This window comes from Diorhabda carinulata, chromosome 1, assembly GCF_026250575.1.
Source record: "Diorhabda carinulata isolate Delta chromosome 1, icDioCari1.1, whole genome shotgun sequence".
NCBI lineage: Eukaryota > Metazoa > Arthropoda > Insecta > Coleoptera > Chrysomelidae > Diorhabda > Diorhabda carinulata.
Window position 1 is genome coordinate 39,874,453 of NC_079460.1, and position 22,041 is coordinate 39,896,493.

The following is a 22,041-nucleotide window of genomic DNA, read 5'->3' on the forward strand; positions in this document are numbered from 1 at the left end:
CGATCGACAGATCATACTGCAAGTGATGCATCAGTTTAAATAAGATGGAAATTGTTGTAATGTGGTTGTACTATTAACCTTTTTAGGAAACTGAGCAAATTTGAGTAATCAATAAAATGTAATACTTGAAAAAAAATCAAATAGAAATGGTCATTTGGCGTTGTTGTTTTTATTCTTATATTTCAATCTAATATACTACATTTCGTATTAAATCTGTTTTGACGTTTGCATTATTTTATTCAATATTTGTAGAAATTATTTTTTCTAAATTGAATCTTAAGCATAAAGAGGTAATTGAGCTTACTATGGTATTACTATATAACATTCAGTGTCTTCATACTACGATTTCTTAGCATTTGAATCAAAATTCGATTAAAATAGAGATGGATGATGATTTATAAATGAATCCAGTTACTAGTATCGACATTTGCACTCCATTCCATAGAGATATTTTGTTGAACGCTATTAAATTATTTAGTAAATGTCTATTTGTCTTTGTTCCAAACAAAGCCCGTATTTGAATTCTCAAATATCTTCGATTAATAGCGTTTTTCTGTTTTCTCTGTGGGCAGAGAATTAGTTATTCAGTTTTGTACCTCAATTAGCTAAAATAATTTCTTATAATGCAATTATGAACTTGCCCTACTTTTTAGAAACATATACATTCTTAACTCTATAAACAAGAACTTATTACGAAGAATTTAAGACTGTTGTTGAATGGTTACAGCACGATAAAACTGAGATTAATTGAAAATAGGTCAAAAGAGGTCAATTTGATATTATTTGGATTCATCTTTATAATAAGATGGTTGCATATTTTAATTTGTCACTATATTTTTGTATTTTATTCGTGGGAATTCATTCGAAGTAATCTTCCTCAATTTTCCCTTTCTAAAAATCATATTATAACTGGTATCAACGTAAGCTTGTCCTCACCTCTAAATCTGATCTGGTCAGTATCCAATTCTGAAGGATGCATTAGTAGAGAAATCTTTCTTAAATTCCTGGCACGGTTATATCAGAAAGGATTCATTCACATAAATACACACACATAGTTAGACCGCCGAGATGTTATCATTTATAGAGGACGAAACGATAGGATTATTGAAGTTGAGTCCTATGATGAAATACGCGTCTCTGGCAACTTTCTAGTAACGATCGTAACGCACTGATGCTTCAATTTATATATTAAACATCAGTATTATTTCTATCGATAATTCATTATAGGAGGATATTCAATGCCCACATGAGATACTTGCGAAATTGCACGTTAGCAGAATTGATCATTTTTTAATGAAACCAAAATATTTATCTTTAAATATATCAACTGGCCCATATTTTGGGATGATGTACCGGAATATTTAAATAGAGTATAAAAAGCTGAAATTGATTTTAACAAAATTATAGCAAAAAGAAAATAAGCGAATTCACCCAAATAAGGTATAGGTACATGTACATATGTAAATTTATTATTTGCTCCATAAAACGCGGAGAAAAAAATGATTGAGTTATTTGAATTAATAAAAACAATAAAAGTTCAACCAGTTACCGTTCGTACCAATTAAATACCGTATCAATGTATAAGGAAGGTGAAATTGAAATGTTTGTTTTCGTAAGTGAGAAACAGATTATCTAGTTAATCCAATTGAAACAATTTATGCATCGATTATGCAAAGCACCTAATCGTTAATAGGTCAACACATGGGTTAGGAAACTTATACATACAACTCGGAAAAATGATAAGTTTTTTAATATTATTAGTTCAGTGAAAATTAACCAAAAGTGAAAGAGCAACTGTTTTCTTTAGATTGGATATTGTATTAAAACATATGGGACAATAACCTTAATGAAAACATTTCTCTTCTAAACGATAACATACTTTTTTGTCAGAATTTATAGAATTAAAAGACAAAAATCTCTTTTTGAGTCATTCTGATGCTTTTCCAGATTGTGTTGGCATTAGTGTAATAATAATAATTTGTGTATACATCTCTTAGAGAGAGAGTTATTGAAAATGAGGAACAACTTCTATATTATTTTGATAGTCTTGAAGTACTGAATTTGCCAATAGAAGGTGACTGAAGAAAAGGGAAAGGTTACAAAAAAAGTACACCGGAGCACAAAAGATTGTGATTAATACCGGGATAAACCCATTTGTATTATTGCCTTTGTATTTTGATTCATATTTTATTGAGTTCATATCCTCACATTCAAGAATTATCATATTGAGAATGTAGTTCGCCGTTGCCTGCTTCATTTATTTATAAACTCAATGTTTATTAAAAAGGTGCGAAAAATGACGTTTTGGGAAAAAATATTAATTGTCATATTGCTATTGAGAACTACAAGAGAGATTTAACCTGTACAACTGAACCTCGTTCTAAATCTAACTTCACGAATCCCCTCAACACGACATGATTATTTTCCTAATTGTTTCTCCTGTTATTTTTTTATAAAATTTAATGGTGATTTTCATATAACTACTGAAATTTTACTGTGTTTTCTATACCATTTTTATAGAATGATTTTTCTTTCTTTACCCTAGAAATATGCTTCTGTTTTAGCATTTATTTCCTCAAGTAATGGGTGTTTTGTTCCTTAGAGCATTCTTTTCGGGTCTGAAAACAGCTACTAGTCACTGGGGACCAAGTCTGGAAAATATAGTCGATTTGGAAGTAATTCTTTGAATTTGATCATCGTTTTTATGCTGTTCTGTATATGGAGACGTTTCTTAAGAATGTTAATTGTTTTTCTCTTTTCCAAATAGCCAACGACCAAAATACCGTGTGTATTCCAAAACACAGAGGCGATTTTTGCGTTTTTGCTCATTCCGGCGGTCCAATCCACTCAGATGTCTGTCGTTTTGATTCAGGTGCGTAGGGGTGAATCCAGTTGCATTCACGGTTACATATAAATGCTTTTTATTTTGCCTAAACAGCTCCAAATAGTGCTCGGAGTAATGAGCCGAGGCCCCTATTTTGAAAGTAGTTTTTTAAGCTCAAACGCTCGTGTAAAATAGATTTTATAGATAAAACTTTCATATTTTATATTTATTATGTCCCTCATTACATAATCGGTACGTTTAAACTCCGCATAACAGAGAATAATGATTGATTTTCTTGAAGAAGAATCACCATAATTCTTTTTTATCTTAAAGTTATTTTTCTTGTTAAATAACAGTGCCAATGTCAATATAGTCGACGTTAGACGGATGTAGAATTTGCCCCAAATTTTTACCCTATTTCACAATCACAAACATTCACATGATGATGATACCTATTACTAGTAATTGTATGGAGTAAAGCTCCCATTCAGAATCGTATAATCTTTTATTCTCATATATTCTCAGAATCTTTATTTTGAGTTTCTTAAATGTCTAACACTCGGCCGGAGTGACTACAAATTGATAGGTGACGAAACACAAGGAAGAAAAATCCTCCTTGGGCTATTTTCACAAAACATCTCGACAGATATCCCCTGAGTGGCAAGCAGTGTTGGCTTACGACTAATCCATCATAACTTTGGGCCGGAGGATGCGTTTGAACAAACAAAGGCGTAGAAAAAAAATCTCCTATCATTACCAAACGTACGGTTTGAAACTATTTTCGGTTTGTTATTCAGAATTTTGGATGTATATGGATTTTCGTCACATTTTCACATTTTCTTCGATATTTTAGGTTAATCGGAAATCGACACTTTCAGCTAATTATTTCGCTTCATTTTATCTAAATAAAATCGGGTTCAAAAATCATCATCAGTATAAATTATTTTCAATATATTTGTTATTCATTAACATACAACAATATAATAAATTGAAAACACTTCTATAGTTAATGAATCTAAAAAGTTGAAACTTACTATTAATATAAGAACAATGATAAATAAAGAAATGATGGTGTTAAAGACAATGACTTGAAGTTATTAAATGAACAACTGTACGAAATATTGATTGATTTAATGTGGCTAAAAATAGAGGCGAAATATTCCTTATCAATCTTTATTTTATTATTATAGGTCCTCAATAAAAGTGCAAACTTTGAAATTGTTCCTATGTTTTGAAGTTGCTCAAAAATCGAGTCCATACATACATATAAGTGTAGCAATCAAAAGAGTACCGACATTGATATCTAGAAATACAAGAATATCAATAATTATTTTTAAATAAAACAGAATTGTTTCAAATGAGTCTTTTTCATCATAAGAATATTTTTTTTTTTTTCGATAAACAGTTAGATACTGAACACTGAACACTGATACTACAAAAAAATTCACAATCGCATATTTCAATAACCAAATTATCGTCTTCAGATACTGAAATTTACCTTATTCGAAGTGGAAATATATATATATATATAGGGTATAACTGTTTGAAAAATACGTTGATCAATTATTTTGGAGTAACGGTGCAATCTGTATACTTCAAATCGACCGGCGGCCTGAATTATTTGAAAAAACTTTTATTCAACTTTTTTTGTAAACCTAAGAGAAATCGAAATCTTAGCGAGTTCCTTTATACACACTGTATAGTATAAAATTTTTAGTACACACTTGTAGTTGTTCTTCTTGGTCTTTTCCAAGTATTTTTGTACTACTCCAGATTATTAGTACTATCTTAGGTGCACTTATTTTGACTTGACAAAAATGAAACCTTTTTTATGTTACATCAAATTTGATCTACGCTCATGCATGCACAAATGCAAACAGCTTAGTATTGCGCTTTTCTTGATCCATTTATCTTCTAGAACATACTCTTCTTCTCTCATTCCGTGCCTAATAAAAATGTAAAGCACTACTTTTACATAATTTGTTTTGGTATTAAGGCTTTCATATGTAAGTTCACGGAAAGTGACATAAATTTTATCAACTTAGCCTTTCGGCTCTTTTTATTGAGAAAGGCCCCGGGACTTTTGAAAAAGTGTTGGGTCGTTTAACTATAATTTAAGCGCCCTCTTTCATTTTTATCGTTAATACTTTTATAATAGGACCAAGCTTTTTGTTTTTTTTTTTTTTTCTAATAAAATCATACAAGGTAACCTGAATAATAAAATTTTATTATCAGGTTTCTTGAAATATTTAAACCAGCAGTCCCGAGGATCCAACCTTCCGATTGTTGGTAATATTTTCATACACTAGAAAAAATGTCAACATTTTATATTAATCTGACAGTGAATGTCAGTTTGGAAAAACGCAGCGGATAGTTAAGGATCTGATAAAAGATTTAATGTATATTCTGTTATCCAGCAGATGTAGTGAACTCGCTTGACTTTTTTCAAAATTATCTCCTCATTAGAGAGATTAGTATAGCTTTCGAGTTCATGGTAGGCTTCAAAAGACAATTTTTCGCACTAACGTCGCGTCATATTCAGTTACAGACTGTTAATATAATTATTGTTATAACGAAAGATATTAGATACATGCCATTAGAAAATATTCTCATGGTATATTCAGTTACATCATTAACATAGATCTATTTTTATGACTTGATATTATTTATTATTATGTGCTGATTAATTGATTTTGTTGTTAGTAATACTATGTGATTAATATCTCAAACAAAATCCAGAGTTACTAACTTTCTGTATACATGAATCTAAAAATACAATTTCAAAAATATCTACTACAAATTCCGATAAAAAATTACGTGAATTGTTAGAGTCATGATTTGCTAGAAATGTTTTAATAACAGTGGCAGCTAAAGGATAGTTTCGAATTCGGCTGGTAATTATTTTTCAAACATGTGCATCCACTTTCTCTTAAAGTAAATCCAATGGAAATTCTAATTCTGAAAACCTCAAACTTAAATTTGTATCCGGTACATTGTGCCATCATTTAACTATAACTAAAAATTTAACAAGAAGAATTGATGCATTCTAGTGTATGAAATTTTGAAACGAGTCAAACTTCATGTAGCATATTATTTATTTTTAGACTATGTTTTATTGCATATTCTCGATTTTTTGCAGGAAATGCAAATTTATATTTAGACCGTGATGTCTCATTGAACTTTATATTATGCGTTTGCTTCATCCCGAAAATTTGAGCTTTTTATACTAGTTTGGTTCGTAAATATATTCACACTTTCAATGGCAGAAATAACAATTAAATGGTAGTGAAAATTTGCAACAATTCGATTAATTCGTTCACGATTTGAATCATAAAAACAAAAACTTTCGTGACCGTCAATTTATAAATAAACTATAATGTTTGCACCACAAAATTAACCATCATCAACCCAAGAATATACTAATTTATTGCACACCCAGAAATTGTATAGAAAATTATGTACCTTCAGATATTTCACAATTTTTCCGGCGTAATTTTTGTACTTTTAATTATTGTTTTTTGTACTAGAAATATAGCGCATGAGAATAATTAAAAATTGTTTACAGTGTAATTTGATACAGCTAGGTTAGGTTGGTATGGGTTGCCCATAATTGCCCTGAATGGAGCTTTTGACTTTTTCTATTTCTATTCTTCTATTTCTTCGAGACAATCTACTATCCAACATTTGACGTCGTCTTTCCGCTAAGACAGTGAACCTTCTGAGCACATTTTCACTTCTTCGTTGCTCTTTTTGATTAATACGTAGCTAAATCGCTTTGGATATCGTGCAATCATTTCTGTTTGGTCATTTAATATCTTAATGTTTGGCTCTGATTCCTGTGTCAATAGCATTCAACAATTTCATCGGTAGTAGTAGTAACTATCTCTTTGGCATCCTCTTCCTTGGTCTCACTTAATGCAAAGCTATCTGCTATAGACTTCCGTTCCACTTCATAATGCCCGGGTATCCGGCAATGCCTTTTTTTTATGGAAAATCCTTCCGACGCTGGATTTCTGAGCTAGTTATCCTATAATATAGTATTATCAATGAATAGACAAATGCTCACTGTATAATCCTGTGTTTCCAAAGTGAGTAAAGTGTGTATAAATAACTATTTTTTGTAAACACGTCTATCGAAGAAAATGGTGTTTATTTTTCTATTCGACATGACTACTTGTTGGGATAATAAACTAAATCTACCAGCAAAGCAGATATTCTAGTCTGATATTTTTATCTTTACGCTCAGTTCACTTTAATATAAACATACTTTATAATTTGGAACGGATGCCTTATCCGGATTCGCATTGAGTCATTACAAAAAAAGTGATAACTGTATGTTAGTAACTACTGCTATTTCCAAGTTTCGGTTTTTATTATTATATGATTTGTTGAAATTTAAAACGTATTTACTCGGAGCAATAAACTAGACTATTCATAAAAAATTTGGAAAACTTGCTGGTGGATATGTTTGGAGACAAATTTGTCTGAAACTTTTATTAGATTGACTGCTCATATATTGTCATGCGAAGTGGAATTCAGAATGTAATGAATCCTAGCTCATAAGGAGCTAGATATAGATAGCCCAGATATAGAAAATACCAAAAACGCAAAGGAATAGTTGTTAGAAAAAAAGATAGGGTGTCTCATGTTAAGATATTATTGGAAACAAAAGTTTGAAGCTATTGTGACAGGAAGGAAAATATGTGAAGGTTTGAAGATCTTTGCGCTCAGATCGTCCACATGCGTGGGATATTGAGATTACAAGAGGAGCAGTGGAAAATCAACCTAGTACAAGCACTGCTGGTTATCGGACACCCTCGGGACTTTTTAAAGGCAACATACATCGCCATTTAAAATGATTGGGTCTAGTAAAGGTGTGGAATTAGCTTCTTGCCCTGTCGAACTTGGAAAGTCAGTGGTAAGACAAAGGATGATCACCAGAACCTGTAGCAAAAAGAGGTCGATTCAAGCGGAAAGTCTTGTTTTGTTCTGATAGATTTATAAAGGTTCAGTGTACTTCAAAATCATTCCAAATGGTCGAGCTGTTAGCGCTGAGGTATATAGTGAACAGCTGATGCGAATGTATGGGGCTTTATCGAAGAAATATCCAGGTTTAATTATCAAAAGCGGCTTCTCTAACAACAAGACGAAAGTTACGCGGAATAAGATCGAATAATTTGGTGGTACTCCGGATCTTGTAATGTCAGATTACTATTTATTCAGATTCATGGCGAAATGCCAACGTGGCAAAAATTTGCATCCAAAAGAGATGCTGAAAATGCAGTGCGAAAATTTTTTCCATCTACGTTTAAAGTTCTTAAAGAGCTTGCTGAGCGTTACGTTAAAACCATGGAATACGATGGGCTGTACTTCGAATAATAAGACGTGTATGATTCTTTAATAAACGAAGTGAAAACTGGAAACCGACATTATTTATGGTATGAGGAATTCATATTATCTACATTTCATGATTAAAATTGTACTGGAAATTGATCTATATCTGGAGGTTCTTGAGAATAGGAGGAGGATAAGATACAACACAAATGTCAGAAAAAGATCTGAACGTAAATACAAAACACCATCAAACCCGTTAAGGATAGTAAGTTAGACCTGAAGAAGCAGGAATGTACAAAATCTAGAAGGAAAAACCAAATGAGAATTAAATGTAAGAAATAAATACTAAAGGTAGGCGAGGGATAAAGAAGCAAACGAAAACAGAAAATTTATTGTGACAAGATTCACCTATAACAGATCTACGAAAATAGAAGGACATTAGAATTGAGAATATTTAGTGAAAGAAGAAATCATATAAATCACATTTTTCGCATTAATATTTTAGAAAATCGCAGTATGCTGAACGAAAAATATACATATGTAGTCGCAATTCCGTTTGTAGAACAAAAAGACCGAAAAAACCCTAAATATTCAGAAGTGGTTATTCTTTTATGTATGTATACGATATTATTCTCAAGTCTGTTTCATTTTGGCCTCTTTATCTTTCTTTATATTATAGGTTCGCGCCATTTTGACACATGTAGATTTCAAAACATTGCGTATACGTGGCATAGCAAATAAGCTACGAATTTTGGGGACTGCTTCTTTGTTTTCTGAGCTTTCTATAATGTTACCGATAGTATGTGAGAAAAATTTTATCGTGGAAAACTTGAAACTTGAAGCCAATAGAAGAGTGATGTTGTCTTATATTTTCATAGAGAAGTGGAATAAAATTAGAAACAAATTTCGATGACACGTATTTTTAATGAATCAGAGTATCTCATGAAAGTATGCTGAGTAATTCGGAACTCCTACTTGTTCCATTTAACATTGGAACCATATAGAAAACACTAATTAATTATAATATCTGTTTATATTAAACTAATAACGGATAATCACATTCCCTGAAAACTATATTTTATCATATGTAAATCTAAATTCTAAATATAAACAAAAATTGAATTTATCTATCCGTTTTCAATTATACTTTCGTTTATAAATAAATACATTATACATTATCTGTTGGATTCTAATAATCAAATAGCTTGGATAACAAAAAATCTTTCCAAAATAATACTGAATGTCATTCAGCTCATTCACTTTATATTCTATACTGTGCTACTAGAAAAACAATCACCTAACCTGTATAAAATGTATATAAACGTACTCGACAATAAGTCTTACATTTCGAAAAGCAGATGTCGTTGTCTTTGTTATATATTATGGCTACGATGGAGGTTGTAGAATGCCACCAAAGACACGAACTTAATCAACTGACTATTGTGTAGGACGACGTTATTTCATTTACAGTTTTATGGATGTCTATAACAATTCAAATAGTATATGATTTCCTATTTTTTTTTTCTACTACGATCTTTTTTCAACGTGGGTTTACCTTTTTATCTTAAATCAGTGACAATTATTGGTCTTATCTAGATGGGAAATCACAGATTCTATAAATGGCGGTGATAAAAAAAAAACATTTAAGTCGTGAATTAAAATCTTATTGAATAAATATTGCTGATTTTTGAAGGCCAATTTTCAACCATAGTGTCAAACTTGTAGATCCACATGAAGAAACAGTAATAATATAAAACTTGGAGAAAAATGGAGAATATAAATAAAAAATGGACAACATTTCGATCGAGGAGAAAAATGAGAAATTAATCATATGAAAATGAAAGAAAATCGTGTTTAGAGATTGGGGTTTAGAGACGAAATATCATTATTATATGAAACAAAGAATCCTTTTCTTACAAATGTTATTATAATCATTATTGGTGGTTTGCAGTTTTAAAATTATGTGATAATTGTGAACAAATACGAGTTTCTCATAGTTATAAATCTGAAAATATAAACTTATGAACTCTCTCAGTGAATCGTTATTTGCTTGAGAATGATCTTGTTCGCATTTAGTCTTCCATACCTCATAAATCACGCTTGTCCTAAAATTAAGTATGATAAATCCCTCACTGCAGCTTTAAGTGTGGAAAAGCCGCGAAAAGTGTGAGAAAATCAGTATGCCGGTCACGACGATGCTATTTTCCAACAACTTCACACTCCCGCGACCGAGAAACGGATATAGAGAGGGTTTTTACATGGGGGCAACCAATTGAGGGGCAAAGTATCGGACCGCCTCCTAAGAGACGTCTTGATGCCTATCAATGAAGGACTTTGTAAGTTAATTGGGAAATATTGCTAGCGATTTAGAACTCGTTCAAGGATTTTCTTTTATTATTACCGGTCGTTCATATAGAATAGATACAGGGCAATCAGCTAGAAAAGAATAAAGTTACTTATCGCAATTAATATTTCAATAAACTCTATATATTTATCTCGTAGTGATGGTCTACCAAATATGGCAATTGAAAAACAGAATTTGTTTTTTTAAATAATAAATGAATTAAATAAAATATTTACTGTATTATTGAGTTTTAAAAAACCTCAGAAAACTACGTGTTGGCGAAGGCTACTAAGATAGTACATATTAGACATGATATCTACGACCTTTTGGACAGAAAGGTGGTAGTTGCACTAATTAAGATAATTCGAGGCAAACCCTTGTCTGAACAACATCGAAAATGCGATGAGCCACCTTCCGAACTGTTTTTGAGATACGTTATTAAACTATAAGGCTCTAACTGATTGTTTAAGCACTTCATTTAAATCATTTTGTAAAACTAGTATTATCTAGACAATTACTATCTGCATATTGATTCCAGTTAACGTAATTAGGTTGATAGCTGTTTATATTCATCCCATAACCATCAATTGAGCTAGTGACTAATATAACAAACTGAGAATAAGTAGTTCATAATACAATAAAGGAACAGAAGTCGCAAATTTGCAAATACATAATAGACAATAATAATGTTTGAATTATGTCTATCTAAGTGACACGGCTATATATCATCAACGGTTATACAACATTTTATTAACAATGTAATTATTGCGCATAATTTAGTTATTTGATGTCAAGACACTTTATAACTTGATATATTTTGTAAATAAAGCTTTCTCAATCTACCAAACAATACATAATTTATTACCCAAAAATGCAAATTATATCAATACAATGCTCTTCACAACAACCTTTCATTTTTTCAGACGTTTCTGAAAAATTACGAAAAGTAGAATGATGACAGTTTGTATCAAAGGATTTTTCAAATTATTATGATTTTCTCTTATGTCCAGTTCATTGACTTATATAGTATTATATTTTTGAGGTTACTTGAAAACGTACTTTTTCTCAAATTTCACAAAATATTTGTCAGAAACGGATGAAATACATAAACTTTGTCCAACATTTCTGCTTCCTACTACACTTGTTATAAAAACATAGCAAAGATTTAATTTATCGAATAATTAATTACTCAATAAAATTGTTAGAATTTATCATGTATACAAACCGATATAAAATTCCCAGCAAGACAGCACGGCACGTACTTTACAAACTAAACTACATAAAACTCAACTGAATAGTCTCTGCTTGTGAATATTCACTTTCCTATGGGATCCTTCTTTTCCTCATCCGCATGTTATATAAGGAGTAAACTTTTTACTTGTTACCATTTTGAAAATATGATTATAGTATTCAATATAATCAAAACTAAATGTTACACTTTATTTGTTTAAAATTACTAAAAGTAGTTTCTAATCGTTCTCTTTAGGATCATCAATCTTCAGGCTCTTGCAGAGGTATTTTGAATTCGTTTTATGACTTCTCTTGATTTTATAATCTTTATATTATACAATAGCATTTGAATTTGATTGCTTTTACTGTATTATTTTCTTTATAAACGATACTGTTAGATCGCTAAAAGGTCAATTTCAGCAATTATGTCCCTTCTTATCATAATATTATTTTTTATTCTTCACAAAATTGAAATATATATTGTTATCTTCGCTTTATTTTCAGCACGAATCAAAGTATAATAGTTACGAAGTTCCCATAGATGTATAGAACGTGTTTCATCATCTAAATTATTCTGGAAACTTTTCTAAACGATGACTTTGATTCTGGAGTCTGGAGTGTTGTCTCTTTGCTTCAGGGTATATAGATATAAATGAAATTGTATGTTGTGTATAGATGATTCCACCGGCATTTATACCATATAAATATTTATATATTTTTGATAGAATCATCACCTTGGCAGTATTATTTTTCTTACCTCCATCATATAAACTAACCGTTGTTTCGAAGCTTTAATGACATGGACACTACGCAATAAGCTAACATGTCAGCGGACATGGTGGCATTGAATTCTAATTTTCACATAAAAATTAATTACATTTAAACACGAAATGAATTCCGCACATTTAAAAAACATTAAAAACATAAAATGGTACCATCAACAATATTGCCTATCATCGCTTTTTATATTTGGATGACGTAATTTTCGTCCACCCAAAATAATGTATCAATATATTAATGCTGAAAAAGATATATTCGACTGATAGTTATTTTCAATAACTTTTCACAATATTAATTAATTCAATAGATATTGCGATACAATATCATCTTATAGAACTGTGGAAACTGGAATTTGAATTCAAACGTGGCAACGTTCACTGCAGGACGGCTCCACAATATGTCTGTGCTGCCCGAAGATATCAAACTCATTACACAAGATTATCAAGTGACGTATTGTAAGATTGAGGTATTTTTGAGTATTATTATTGAACAATATTATGGAAAATCCAAACAGTCAGAAGATACAGTTGATTGACCTACATCTTTCTGCTCTGATCTGATATCCAACGTCGAAAAGTGCTTGTTCAACGATTTTTGAAAAATATGTTATTGCATTCAAAATGCATATTTTGAAGCTACATCCCAAGACCAAGTGGGAGAATATATGAATAAAATAACACTAGTAAAAAATATAAATAACAACCCTCGAACATACTCAAATTATATAAGTAGTAGGCATGTTGTTGATATAAACTTCCAATACCCGTACCTGTATTCTTTTATTTTAAGTGTTCTGATAAAAGAAAACTAGCCAGAATAATTCAACAATTCGTTAAATATCTTATGGTTTTTATTTCTTCTTCTTTCATTCGTGAATTTACTCACGCAGAACTCTCTCAATTTATAATTTCATTCTGCAGGAAAATTGTGAAAAATAGTCTGTTCGTATCTTCTGTACTCTCGCCCTCCAAACGAATTTTTGGTATAAACATTATTATCTAAAAAGCACAGATGGCCCGTAACGTGTTTCTTGATAACCCAATTTTCTATTAATGTTACTCATAAAAATTGGGTTAGTCGCAAAAATTTCTCTTATAATGGTTCAAGTGTAACGTAGGAAACGTCTTGGGTGCATTTCACGCTAACAAAAACCCCCTTAAGTGCCGAAAATGATTGAAAAATATGTGCTCAGCTTAACTCTGAAGTAAATTAAATATGTAGGATGAACAGTAGAAAGGAAAGAAATTTCTAACCGGTACATAATAGAAGATTATAAAAAAGTAGCAACCAATAAATCCTTTTTACACCATGGATTTTATCTGGAATATCAATTATAATTATTACCAATATTCTCCCACCCCATCAACCACTTAAATCTTAAAATATTCAAATACTGCGCTTTACAAACAGACAAAAACTACATGGGAAACAAAGGACATTGATGCTAGACCTTATACCTTGATGTATAATAGAACTCCAAACACATTTGAGATGAATCGAGGAATTTTTGCATTACAAACGAGTTATTATACAAGATAAAATGGAATTTTGACAATATCTAACTAAACCGCACCTAATTCAGACAGGAACAAGAGAAGCCTTCCATCCATCAGCTGATTGTGGATAATAAGCTAGAACGAGAATTAGATCACAGTCATCACATCATATTCAAAAACAAGAACCAGAACATTTGACTTATATATGAGCTATTTTTATGTTGAAAGGCTGAAAAGTATTAGGACTACAAACATCAATAACTTAATAATGACCCTAAATAATTTTTAGAACCATAGACATAGAAAAAATCCGTCAGCGATCTCATTTACCCACCGGTCTACGACCCTAGTACGACTGGATCACTTTCCGAACAACATTCAGATCATGATCGGGTCAAGAATTCACATAGAGAAGGCATAAGCAACGAACGTACGTTTACTGCGCTGTTTTGTGTTTTAGATCTTATATGAAAATCGAATTACGAACGGGGGATTATAGGAGAGGTTTTATAAGGATATCAAGAATACCAGGGATGGTGCAGGTTACTAATTGCGAAGTACTATAATTCCTAAAAAATAAAACATGCGAGATCAATAATATATATTTAAAAAAAGAAAATCGGAACATTTGGGTCATGTAACAAGAAGTTAGAATATCCATGCTAGTCACCGACATCCGGACCGAATTGGTACTACCAGAAGAAAAAGTATTATCTGTTTCCGGTAGATTTCCACAATCATTTTCGAGTATGATAACTCATTTGTATCAATTATACTAAATTTATAAAGAATCTTATTGAAATAAAATGAACAAAAGAAAATATAGACACCGCTTTTCTAATGTTTCCTATGAATTAAGTAAAGTTAAAAATCTGACTATGTAACAAAATTCCTAATTTCTCTCGCAGTTCTCGAACAGATCTTTTGGAAAATTCATGTAAGTGCCTCGCTCGAAAAGTTTTCATTTTAAAAGTTTATAAGAAAAAGGGAGAAACTCTGTACTAACCATATCATAGGGTATCCCCGAGGATGTAATTGCAAACAACAATTAATTTAAGATGAAACAAAATTAGCCGTGTAACAAAGTTAACGAAGAATAAGGTTTTCATTGTCTCGCGTAACATGACTCTCAATTATTCAAAAATTTTATTTAGTTGTATAACGCTATCAAGTGCCATCGTTAATTTCTAATTTTTCAAGAACTTTTATGTTATTAGGAAGATAATAAAAACGGAAATAGTACCTAGCTCGTTAAGAACGTATGGACTATGGACAAAAAGAAAGCCTTAATATTCAAAATGTAGCCCATTGTGTTTTATTCACGCAAGAATTTCGCCATGGATCTGAATAAATAGTAATTTGAGGGTTTAAGGTCCGGACTAATTGTAGAATATGATAGAAATTCAATATCACCAACTTGTTCGATCTTATTCCTTCATAATTCCACCAGACACACAACAAGATTTTTCGCTTGAAACGACCTCTCTTTGCTACGGGTTCTGGTAATTGTCCTTTGTCTATCAACTGATTTTCCATATTCGGGTTGTTTAGATAAATCCATTTGCCAACTTTTATAGATTTTACCTAATTATTTGATATGGCGATCTGTGGTATCTTTAGAAGGTCCACGGAATTCTGATAACGTTCTTCAAGTGTCAAATCTCGACTATTAAAAGTATGAAACCAACGCTGTGCCGTTATCTTATTAACTGTATTTTCCCCTTCAATTTCAAACTTGTTGTCACGGCTGTTTGAACCTTTGTTTCCAATAATATCTTAACTAACTAAACTAACAGAGGAAGTTACATGAAATGTATCAAAAATGCTTTATTATGCATGTCGTTATCGAGGAGGTTGGAACTGTTATTTTTGAAATTTTTTGAGTTTGATTTATTAGAAGGTTTTCAATGGACGCCTTTGGAATTAGTCGGAATAGCCAATTCCGGTATTGAAATACTGATTTCGACTAACTCGCACAAATTATATGGGTTTTTCCGAGTATATCATAAATATGAACAATGCATTTTTTAGTTACTTATGATATGAATTATGTTTACGCTTATTATCCATTTCGCTCAGATTAAAATGACTGTGAACGTCCAAGCTCACCCAGTATTAAGCGCCGTCTACTCAGCGATAAAGATATTTATTCATTTTTTATCTATTATAGAGATAGTATTAGCTAAATCATTTGACTTGATGAGGCTACTAGAGAATTTTAATATGGAAAAGATGTGACGGTAAAAAATTGTCCAAATTATACATTTTTCTCTGCTTCCTCCTAAATCAGATTCCAAATAAAATCTTATTTGATAAAAGTATGTTTTTGAATAAAATTTAATTATAAAAGTTAGATTAGGAGATTTTCTTCGTGATTCATATGTACATCCATTAACTATGACAAAGTTATCGACATGGATTTTTTTACATCAATTTGTCTGGATACCAAGTGTGAGGATGAGACACCTAAAATATCCTCCTGCGACAGCTTGTTATATAAGGATGACCTATGGCATAGAAAAGAACCTTAAAATTCTGAAAGTGTCTGGGATATTTCCTCTAAAAAAACAAATTTGCAAAACATGGTAGAAGTTTCTCAGCCTTCTCTTTATACTTTTTTTCAGTTAAGTTTGCTCCCATTCGCAAAGTTTTGTTTTTATTCGTTAGTTCGAAAATCTTTATTCTTTGACAAGAAAAAGAGTTTCCCTTCTTTAAAAATGTTGTATATATTATAAATAGGGGCGTTTATAATAATTATTGTTTCTATTTGTATATTTAATAAATGCTATTGGGAACCACATTAATATATCGAGTCAAGCATTCCTTCAAGATAGAGATCCTAATAATTTACAAACAAAAATAATTTTTGAAGTATTTTCTTATAATAATGAACGTCTTTTATTGCAGATCGATGGAGATTTAATATTTGATAGCAATGACAAACATCCTAGGTTACTTAGACATTTATACAAAGAAGATGTTGAATCTAAACCTCCAGTGGAAGAACATTGGCTTACTTCAACAGTAAATAGATTAAGGAGGAGTATAAACAGCGTTTTTTCAAAAGATACTCATAATGAGAAATTGGACCATCATCATCATCACGTCGAAAAGAAGAGTAATCATCATAGGACGAAGTTCAACGCTTTCAAAAAACCTAAGTTTGGCAGAAAACACAGAGAAGCAGATGACGGAGATAAAGATTACGATGATGTGAGTATTTATTAACAGTTTTTACAAAAGAGGAGTTTTGTTTCAAAAACCAACCAATCTTATCCTGGCTGCTGTATTTTCAATTCAGACTTATTAGTGGCGTGGATCGTCAATCTCCATATCTTCCTCTTCCTCCCTGTTCACTTCAACTGATATTTCTCATATGATTCCAATATTTTCTGGCTTTCTATCTAGTTAGCGATTCTCATAGTTTCCAAATTTTTTTCGTATTTACTATTTAAAGGTTCGTACTTATTCTCTTCAGTTCAAATATATTCCCTATACCGTTTATATCTATCAGTTTTTTATTCTATTAGTTTTACTTTTTTTGTTTTCCATTTATCTTATCCATAAATTTTCCGATGATCTTTTAATTTTAAAAATACATCTTTGTCCATTACTTGATAGTATTGATTCCTTTGCTATTTTCGTACATTATTAGTTTCATTCTCTTGCTTATTTTTGTACTTTCCTCGATTCCGTTTTATCTATTTTATCTATGTTTGTTCATATCCGGATTTCCTTTGTTTCCTTTGCATGACATCTCTGTTTTGTTGATTCTTCTATTGTTTACTTCTACGCACAGGCTTGTAATTAATACGATTTTCATATTATGAATTCGGTGATTAACATTATACCTTGTACGTAGAATAGTAAATAAGGCTGCTGAAAACCCAAAAAATTGATTCAATTTTATGGTTTTTGGTTACAAGCTACTTTTCAATCTGTTTCAAAGTAAACGAATATAAGATATAAGACAAACACCATATTTATTCCTCTCTTCTTAGTATATAACTTAAATCTTCTTCTTCTAGTGTTTATGTTCCATCTATTATTTTATTTTTTGTAATTAATCAAAGATTATATACAGTGGTGTCAATTTGTAACGTTAAGATTTCAACGAAAAAATTATTTTTACTAAAATATAGATTTAAACAAATAATTACAAGGTATCCACCCACCGTATGTAAAGAATGATTATTCTCATAGTTTCTGAATTTTTTTTTTAATTTGCTTTTCTTTGTACGATATCTTACAGTTCCTATTTAAGTATCTAATGTTCAATTTCACAATAAAAATTATATTGACAGTTTCCAGTCACTGAAGACTAAAAATTTCAAAAAATAACGCTGGGAAAATAGGCCATTTTAAATAAGTACATATTTTCGTTCCAAAATTGCCACACTGTATTTAATAAAGTAGTTTAGTTCCTATGTTCCTAGAGCATTTTCCCATTTTTTCTTTTTCTTTAATGGATTCTATATAAAGTTTCGCAGAAAAACAACTAAACCAAAAGAGGAGGTAAGATAACAAGAAAACATTACCATTATATACAGGAGTGTCTAAAAACTTATTTCGTAAGCAAAGGTAAACCTGGTTTATGAAATATTCCAAAATATATTAATAATTTTATCTAAAGAACAGAATCTTTAATAGTTACACAATAATCGATTAACCCACTACAATAACCACATAATTCTTTCACTTCAATCTGTCAGCCTTTTATTTCTGGTAGAGTGCGGCAAAGGACATTTCCTACTATGTGATTTGATAACGCGGCTTTCTGGTAGAACCTCAATAGAATATGGACAAATTGAGTTTTTCAAAACGAAAAGACACGTATTCAAAGTAATACCCAAGTATTATGTTTTATAGGTACAAAGATCTTGTCAACAGTATTTATAGCGAAAAATAACTTACCAAGAACATCATTTTCTCAGTTTAATTTCACAATTAAATAATGTACGCGATTCATTGTATAATTAAAATAGCACTAGGACATTACTTTCCTTTCGTTCTTGGGTTTTGGTATCAGTATCATTTAATTCGAAAATTATCACCAGTTTAAAGGTTTTCAATGTAGTTTGCGGGATATTTACATTGTCATTATTCAACACGTTAAGGCTGTACTTGATTAGTTTCTAGACACTCTGTATACTTGGGAATGTCATAAACTCATATGGTATGTAGGGCCAATCGCAATATCAGGTTTATTATGAATCTGGTAATGCTCAGGAAGGACAATTTGAAAACGAAGGTCAAGGCCAAATCGAACAAGACGAAGATGAAAGTGAAGGCCAGTTTGAGAATGATTTAACACTAGGAAATAACGATAATTACGCAGATAATGATGGGTTTGCACCACTCAAGATAGGTGAAGCTACGGAAGATTCCAATTACGTAAGTTTAGCTGGTCCAACGTTACTATGAACATCATCGGTCTTCACAACTGTGGTTTCATCGATCCATTATTTTTATACCATTGGTGAAGCATGCTGGACATCAAGGGATGGAATTTTCATTTTTTCCCGGAAAATTATCTATGACGACCTTTCGGGATTCAGATTGATCTAGCAATTTCATTACTTCCTTCTGTTATTCTTATTTTATTTATTTTTAGTAACTTCTGCATAAAATCATACTGCCTAGTAGAGTGTAATGATGCTAAATATTCGCTCTGTTATTATGTCATAAATTCAGTTGACAAAGTATTTATAGATAATACACTATTCATTTTGAGAACATTTGAGAAGACACGAAGTCCGAAAAAATTAGGTAATTTGAGTATTTGGAATCTCATCTAATATGTCTCAGTAACCCTACGAATGTTTTCCATACACTCAATACTTTTCCAAATATGGTTTAAGGCTAACCTAATGTTCCGGTTTAGGCAGTAATGTCAAATAACCCCAAATGGTTTGGGGAAGGTTTGAGCGAAGAGCAGAGATAGCTTATATATCATGACTTATGTCTGCCCATATTCCAAAGCCTAAATATCAGAGAAGTTTTGTAGATATCAATTACTGATTTTTCTTATGAATATATTTTTTTCTCTGCTCTATACCTGAGCCGAAACTAGAGTTGATAAAAATTATACTTTTTTAAAATAGCGTATCATTCATATGTACCCAGAAAAGCTAAAGTTTCTTCGGCTACAGATGTACTCTTAAACTAGTGTTATAGACTGTTTTTCTTCGAAGTATTATAGTATCAACTTTTGAATTTGAATATCGAAATATGCAGAAATTACTAAATTAACTGATATTCCTCACTTTTCGTTTCTGAATTTCTATTAATTTCTTTCTCTAACAACTAATTTAGTAAATATGGTGGTAGTATATGATTTTTAATCATTTGGTTATACGAAAAAGATGAATATAATTTATTGCAAGAAATCAGCTATGTAACAAAAAAATTTTGCTTACTATTGATAGTTTCTAACAGTTATTGTTTTTTTTTTTTCGTATAGGATTTGGACATGGAATACGATGTGAGTTAAAAATAATGATTAACTTGCTTGATGTCAGTAGTTTACGTCCGCTAATACTGCTTAAATATTATGTGGTATTGCAATATTCTAAACAGAAATCGGTTTCTCCTAATTATTTTTCTTAGTAAATTTACAATGCATTTATCTCATAGCGATGAAACGAATCGATCCTTTGTCTATTTGAACTATTCCCAGATTTATTCGATCCATTCATTAATTGTTGCTAACACTTTTTACAACATTTTAACGTGCTCTTAAGATATATGATTCGGAATAGACTTGCTTGGACACAAGTTACATTCAATTTTGCCAGCTTATAGATGTCAATGTGCACATAAAATGTACTTAAAACACGGTAACTACTAAAGAAAAAGAGAAAAGTGTAATATATGCTTGTAAGTGTAATTTAAAGAATTTGATTAATTCCATAGTCATCCTAAAGTTGTACATTCAAATTTGTTTTTTTTTTTAATTTGCAAAGTCCAGTTCAGAGGACACAGTTTTTTTGGAAGTTTATACTTTGCTTTCTGTCTCAACTAGGGCCCTTCAAGTACTGCTGGGTCTCTCATCTAATGATAGAATTTGAAACCATCGGTACAGCATACAGGGTGGACCAATTGGCCATGTAATAATCTGGACGCAGGCCGCGAGTGAATATCCAATTATTTTGATGGGCGGTGACCAAATGGTAATAATAATGACATGGAGGCACACATCACTGATAGAGAGCAGTGGACTGGAGATTCTAGGGCCGCTATACTAAATAATGAAGCTACCTGGTACATATATGGCTCTGGGAAGGATGGCTTGGTAGGAGCAGGATTTTCCAAGCCGAGGTATTCGCTGTGATGGACTGTAGACGCGCGATACTCATTCGAAGCCATACAACCAAAAGGTTGTGTTCTAGTATAGTGCTGGAGTGCAGGAAAGTCCTACAATAACTGGTGAAGGGTGCCTACAAGATCCAGTTCGTTTGGGTGCCCGTTCACTCCTGTAACAAGGATAATGACGAATCTGACTTACCGATGGAAACAGAACATATTCTTGGTGTAAGCAAAATTGCCGCTATTACGTGTCTCAACAGTCTACTCTACTGGATAGAGACACCTGGCATGAGATAAGCTAAGGCACACTGTTCTGATAGGCGCGAAATGATACTAACTGGACTTTCAACCGGAGACCGTCATCTGAGACGCCACGGGCACGATTCAAACAATTGGTCAACCTCTCAACTTCCTTATGTTTGCAAAAGGCTCAAGTCAAAGCGCCTAATCAGTTTTCAAAGGACATTGGTAATGTCAAGTGGAGCACGTCGGACCCACCAGGAAGCCCATGTGCTTAACGGCCCATGGCCGGCCACTATTCTATTATGACTGTAAACTTTACTTTCACTGGAGGCTCGTGTGAATTCATATTACTTTATTAGGAAAATTTGTGCCAATTGGTAGCAGTAAGGCAATTAACAATGAAACCATTGGATATGAGTAATTTTTACCTATTACGATTCAGGAGAATGAATTACTTTCTAGACATGCATTGCGTTTTTCTT

General features: G+C 31.6%; 2 protein-coding genes across 30 annotated transcripts in view; one reads left to right on the forward strand and one right to left on the reverse strand.

Annotated features, from left to right (window-relative positions):
- Positions 1–985, reverse strand: part of LOC130891259 (threonine aspartase 1) — a 93,477-nt gene extending 92,492 nt beyond the window's left edge. The window contains exon 1 of the mRNA XM_057795896.1: positions 937–985. The gene's annotated coding sequence lies outside the window, so the exon portion shown is untranslated. The remainder of the gene's footprint in view (positions 1–936) is intronic.
- LOC130891028 (basement membrane-specific heparan sulfate proteoglycan core protein-like) overlaps positions 1–22,041 on the forward strand; it is a 251,525-nt gene that overhangs the window by 88,362 nt on the left and 141,122 nt on the right. For 26 of the 29 annotated variants that reach the window (XM_057795615.1, XM_057795511.1, XM_057795537.1 and 23 more), the window contains exons 2-3: positions 16,916–17,221; positions 19,193–19,402. In XM_057795615.1, coding sequence (XP_057651598.1) covers positions 16,916–17,221; positions 19,193–19,402 — 516 coding nt within the window. Of the gene's footprint in view, positions 1–16,915; positions 17,222–19,192; positions 19,403–20,471; positions 20,493–22,041 lie in introns of all 29 variants that reach the window. The other 3 variants (XM_057795579.1, XM_057795587.1, XM_057795569.1) reach the window with 2 other exon arrangements.